Source organism: Phaethon aethereus (assembly GCF_964289735.1).
Source record: "Phaethon aethereus genome assembly, chromosome: 2".
Taxonomy (NCBI): Eukaryota; Metazoa; Chordata; class Aves; order Phaethontiformes; family Phaethontidae; genus Phaethon; species Phaethon aethereus.
Genome location: NC_138582.1, coordinates 155,408,512 through 155,414,511, shown reverse-complemented (window position 1 = coordinate 155,414,511; position 6,000 = coordinate 155,408,512). Strand labels below are relative to the sequence as shown.

Sequence of the window (6,000 nt, the reverse complement as noted above, 5' to 3'; positions counted from 1 at the left end):
TTCCTGAGGCGCCGGGCCTCACCCCCTGTGCATCGGCGCGCCTGCGCAGCAGGTCCCGGCCGAGGGGGCGGGTCTGGGCGCTGCAGAGGGTGACGTCACCCTCCCTGCCCTGCCGTCGGCACCGCCTCTGCCCGGCGAGGGAGTGCCGGGACTTGCCGGTTGCAGCCGCCGCCATGGCTGCCATATTGGGGAGGAAGTGAGAGCGGGAGGCGGCGGCGGCGGCCAGGAAGGAGCCCTTCCCTTTTCCTTTCTGCTTGGGTGGACGCAGGCTTCCTGGCAGCGGCGGCAACGGCGGCTTGCGAGACCCCCGGAGCGGGCGGTGTAGAGGTAGCAGCGGGTGGCGGCGGAGCTGAGCGCCCCGGAGGCGGTGTTGGCCTAAGATGGCGGACCCGGCGGAGTGTAACATCAAAGTGATGTGTCGCTTCAGGCCCCTCAATGAGTCCGAAGTGACCCGTGGGGACAAGTACATCGCCAAGTTTCAGGGCGAAGACACCGTCGTCATCGCGGTGAGGGGCCGCCCCGGACGGGAAAGGCGGGGGAAGCGCCAGGGGGGGAGGGGGTGTCAGGGGTCGGCGGGGTCAGATGCCGCGGGGATGGGCGCGGTGTGAGGCAGGAGGCAGGGCTGAGGCGCTCGGGAGCGCCCGCGGGCGGGGACGCCTCGGAAAGGGGGATGGCCTTTTTGGGGCGGGGGGGAAGGGGAGGAGGGCAGGCAAGAGCTGTGGACGGCGCCGGCTAGTCTGCGTGTGGGCATGGTCGGGAAAGAGTGGGGGACTGGTGGGGCAGAGGTCCCCGAGTAGTGGGCGTTGGGGTGTGGGCACACGTCGGTGGGTGCGGGTCAGGAAACCTGACAAAGGCTCTACCGAAAGACTTGCGGCTCGGGCGTAGCGTGGGCTTTCACTGCTGAGCCCGAGCCACAGGGCACGCTTCAGTGTGTCCACGGAAAACGCGTGAATTACGGGGTGGAGAAGAGCAAGCGAGCCCTGCAGCGTGTCCCCCGACTAGACTGTCCCTGGTTTTGGCAACCGTGATGAGTTTGACCGCTAAATACCCGCGCAGAATGTGTGCATTGGAGTAATTGTCTACAGAGAGTTTTTGGGGAAGAAAATGTAGAACAGCAGTGCAGGCTTCAGTTCATTGGAGCTTGAGATCTGTAAATCAGTCTTCGGCTGATAACTTCTTTAAAGAAAATCAGAATAAACAGACCATTTGGCTTATTACATGTTTGTAAATACATTTTAGCTGAAGTCACCTTGCAAAGTATGAGGCCTGTTATAAAGCAATCTGGATGTTATGGGGAAAAGATAATCCTTTCCTTTTTGTTCAGTGTATCATGTTTAGCTGCAAAGTGGAACTGGAATATAAAATTAAAGTGCAGTAGTTTATTGCCTGGTTAGATTGGTATTGTACAAACATGCTTTATTCCAAATGTTTGTTTTATTCTTCCTAACTTTTAATTTGTGTTTTCATATAAATACTTTTCTCTGTAGAGACAGTGCTAGTTCTGCATTGCTGAAAGTAACTTAGATGTCAGTTATTATCTGTCTTCAAATTTTTATTTTTATATTCTGTTTCCCAAGGTTACAAATAATAGCTTTTTTGCATAGTATCTCAAGCTGAAGGAGGTGATCTAGTGAAATACTTTTTTTTAGTATGACTTATTAAATACTAGTGCTCTAGTCTGTTAATATTCAACTGAATTTGTCAGTACAATATATGGAATTCCATGAGTCTGGAGCTACAAGAACAATAGCATGCTTGTGAAATGAGGTAATTTGGGCTTATTTCAGCTGGCAAGTTAGTATCTTGGAGTATATATCTTCTTCCTGAGATTCTACAGGTAAACTCCTCAGAGTAAGGAACCAAGCCTGGAAAATGGAAAATTTAATTAGAACAAACTATCTCACTTCTATCAGTGAATACCCATTAATTGTGACACTACATATTCTGTTTAGAATCCATGATTAAGCTTAGAAATGTTGATGTTTTCTGACATTTTAAAAATAAATTTTCCATGTGTTCTTTCAGTAGCTCTAGTCTAAAGAGAACAGGAAACTCACATTGGTTAAATACTCTTTAAGTACGCTTTAAAAATATCTAAAATGTAAATTGGGCTGAAGTGGTACTATATCTGAGAAGAACAGCCTTATGGCATGCTCCTGAGGGATCATGTGGGGCTTTCTGCCTGGGCTTAGTAGTTAATATTATACCTGTACTCTGGTGTTTTCTGCATTGGTAAAAATGACAAAAAAATCCTTTAGTAGTCCTAGGTGCAGGACTTGCTATGTCTGACTTTGGGGAAAAATGCACCCAAAAATTACTCGATTGGGTAGCAGTGACAGTATTTGAGTTCTGTTTCACAAAATCTCAGTAAAGGATTGATATTCTGTGATTTTGTTTTTGTAACGGTGGACGTATGACAAGATCGATGCTCTCAAAGTTATGACTTGATTCTCTAAAACTGTTGAGACAATTACTTTAACTTGTGGATTTTTTTGTGTTTTTTTTTTAACAAGCTAATGTTTTTACAAAGTTACGAACCTTCCAACTTGAGGCTGTAGCAAGCCACCTCACTTGCCTGTTGTAGAATTGCCCAAGGGAGGATAGTAACAGAAGCAGTCCTCCTCATGAAACAGTTTCTAAAAACACCCTCAATAAACTGTATGTTTGGTTACTCTCAGCTGTTTGATTTCTGTCTTTATTGCTACTTGTCATATTGGTTGCCTGTTGAACAGTAATTAAGCCACTTTTTTTTTTTATAGCTACTTTTCTCAGCTGCCTAAAGGACTTGCACCTTCTGTGTGTGTCTGGGTCTGTGCTGAAACAGTAAAGGCTTCTTTAATAATACTTGGGAGTTGCCTGTAATGATAGATAAGAGATGAAAACTAGGAGATGGTGGAAGCAGAGCTCACCCCAGACTGCAGATTTGACTCCTCTGTTCAGGAGGGTGGGGAGGGAAATCAGTGACTATAACAAAACCCTCCTCCTTCCTTGACTCCCCTGTCATCTGAGCGATCTATTCTCCCTTCTCTTCCTAGCTCCTATGTAATTATTGGCATGGTTGTCTTTCTGGACAAGTGAGTTTTGATTCATGTTAGATAAAATACTTGTTTTAATTGTAGCTAGTGTGTAACAGCAATTTGAGGGGACATACAGTGTTGGGCTGTTTCAAAGAGCAGACTTTGAAAAAGTATTGTCCTTCCACAGGATGAAACTTTTTAAACTAGTAACGAGCTTTTAAATTATTAATTAAAGGGGGCTTCTTTCCATTTTAGTTTTTTTAATGGCTCTTCCCCGTACGTAAGTATAAGGGTTTTGTTAAAACAGATAATAGGGTGCCTTGCTATGAGTTTATGGCTTTTATGTTAAACATCATAAATTTACCTATATACAAAAATTTATAGCAATTTGCTCATGGATTTCAGGCTTTTGAGTACGATGAAATGGAGGAATAGCAAGCTTATACCATATATGATCATGTACTTTATTTTTTCAAATGTAAAGCTACTTTCAACTCAGTAGCTTTATAGTTCTGCATAACATATCTGTAATTCTTTTCTAAAAACATTTTTGTACCTAGTCTTGCTCATCTTACAGCTGTCCAAAAGATAAGATAGATTGCTGAACACAGTGATAGGAGAGGATTTTGGACTGAAGCCTAAACTGAAAACAGTACTGTCAGATGACTGGAGTGGTGAGGTGTTATGGGCATTCACAGAAATGAGCAGTATCTCTCTGTCATCCAAATGTTTCTAGTAATGATCATAGTATATTCCTTATTTCTATGGCTTTTAAGAAAGAATCATGGCTACCTGCCTGTATTTTCATATTTGTTTAGAGTGCTGTTGTTTTGTATGTAAGATGTAACCCCTGAGATCCTGAGAAGAGCTTGAGACATTTTGCTTTCTTTTCTATTACCTTTTAAACCAGTATTGGATAGTAAATGAGAGCAAAGCTAGGTTTAAGTTACCTTAGGATCAGATTAATGAAGATCACTAATTATTGCTGCAGTTTTTGGCAGCAGATTATTCAAAAGGAAAATGTAATTCATGTGCATTGCTGAAAGAAAGGCTGTGCTGGACCGTATAAATGCAAGAAACAAGGTGCATTCTTAAAGCAACTTTTTTATTATTATTTTGCTAGTATGAAAGAAAGCACTGTTTAATTAGAAACACATGAGTAAAAGTGCTTAATGTCTACAGTGCAACTTAAACATAAATTAGAAATTGCAATCCGTAGCTGAAACAATAGTATTCTTTCAATGTTACTCTCTAAAATAACCATGAAGTGGTGGATAATATAGAAGTTTTTCAGATGACACTGGTATGATGATTTAACAGAAAGCAAATATTCTAGCTTATGGTAACGTGTAAAGGGAGAGCTATACTCCCTGGCTGCTGTACCACTTGCTTAGAAACACCTCACTCATCTCTTACTTGGTGGTTGTTCTGAAATTCAGTGACTGTTTTTATGCCAGCAGTGCTTACTTTTCTCTTTAGAAGAAACTTTTTACTAAAGCAAAGCTTGGCTGAAACTCTTGTTCCAAAATCTCTCTCTGTTTTGATGCTGGAAATTAAGTTTCCAGTTACAGTTTTTTAAAAACAAAATTACATGGTTTAGTTCTTCTGTAACAATAACTGCTGTAACAACAGCTGATATATGAGTTGCAGTATTTGCACAGAAATGAGAAAAAGAGGGCAGAAAGAGCTGATATCCACTGACTGTTCTGTATCAGCTGCAGTTTTGTATGTATAGAGCTAGGGCAAAAAGAAAATCCTTTTTCCTTGTCCTAAAAATAAAATAATAACTTGGAACAGTGGCCTTTCACTCACTGGCAATGTTGGACTCCGTTAGGTGTGTCAAAGCAGCAATACCTTAGCTTAGTAATAGGAAGAACTGAGTCAGGTATTTGACATCATACTTTCCAGAAATTGTTCAGTGTGGGATTTTTTTTAACATATTTTGTGCTGGGATGAATGCTGTTTAATAAAGACGCAAAACTTAAAGGGGAGAGGTAAGCCTATTACTTATTACTTCAACCTCTTACCAAAAATAAGCTAACCGTGGGTGAATATAATATTGCTTTTAGCAGTCCATTCTAGCAGAAAACAGTGAAGAGCATCTGAATATGTTGAGATAGAAAAATATGCTACTGATTTTCAGGTAAATTTTCACTGTTGACTTTGCTTTGGGTACTACTGCACAGAAAAAAAGGTTAATGAAGGTAGTGTTTTGAGTAACAAATTCTGTAGTTTATGGAAAGTTAGAATGTGAAAATGAAAAATATGTTAAATTATTTTTATGGAGATAGCCTTAAGTATTTCCAGGACTTTTAAGGTAAGATTTCAGTCTAGTTGTGATCAGAGATTTTTGTGTAGTCCTCATTGGAGGTACTGAGAAAAACTGACTTTTCTGAAGAACAAACTCTAATGTATGCTCCAAATTTTGTATAATTTAGATAGGCTGAGCATTCTTTTATATAAGGATAACTGGTAACTAGTCTTTAAGTAAACTGCGGAACTGTGTACTTAAACCCTTTATTAAGATTCAGTTTAACTGCTGCAAAATCATGTTGGCAGATGTACTTTATTGAGGGATGTGAGAGTGCTTGCCAAGTTTTGCTGTGGGATCACATCTTTTCAGTGCAAGCAACTACAGGAGCTGAAGTTTTCTTGTTGATTACCGACAGAACAAATGCTAGGCAAGGAGTGAATGTAAACGTTGAATTCTGTCTATTTGGAGAGTGGAAGTCAGAAGCTCTGCTTGTTTGCTTGGTATTTTGTGTTGCTTATAGGTCACATCTATTACATTTTTATTAGGGTTTGAGTAACATTTGCTGAAAATTTCTGGAGTATGTCCAAGCAGCATCATCATATGGTAGTGATACTGGTACTACCACTGTTGTAGACAACATGTGGTAATCTTGCTTGGAGCTTTTGTGTTTGTTTTCAGGTCCATCATAATATCTGATTGTTTACTACTTGAGGAAGAAAAGGCATCTGG

The 6,000-nt window shown here is 41.2% G+C and overlaps 1 protein-coding gene across 1 annotated transcript in view; it reads left to right on the top strand.

Annotated features, from left to right (window-relative positions):
• Positions 1 to 380: 380 nt before the first annotated feature.
• KIF5B (kinesin family member 5B) overlaps positions 381 to 6,000 on the top strand; it is a gene marked incomplete at both ends in the record, with an annotated part of 31,546 nt that continues 25,926 nt past the window's right edge. The window contains one exon of the mRNA XM_082015038.1: positions 381 to 506. Within this exon, the coding sequence (XP_081871164.1) occupies positions 381 to 506 (126 nt within the window). The remainder of the gene's footprint in view (positions 507 to 6,000) is intronic.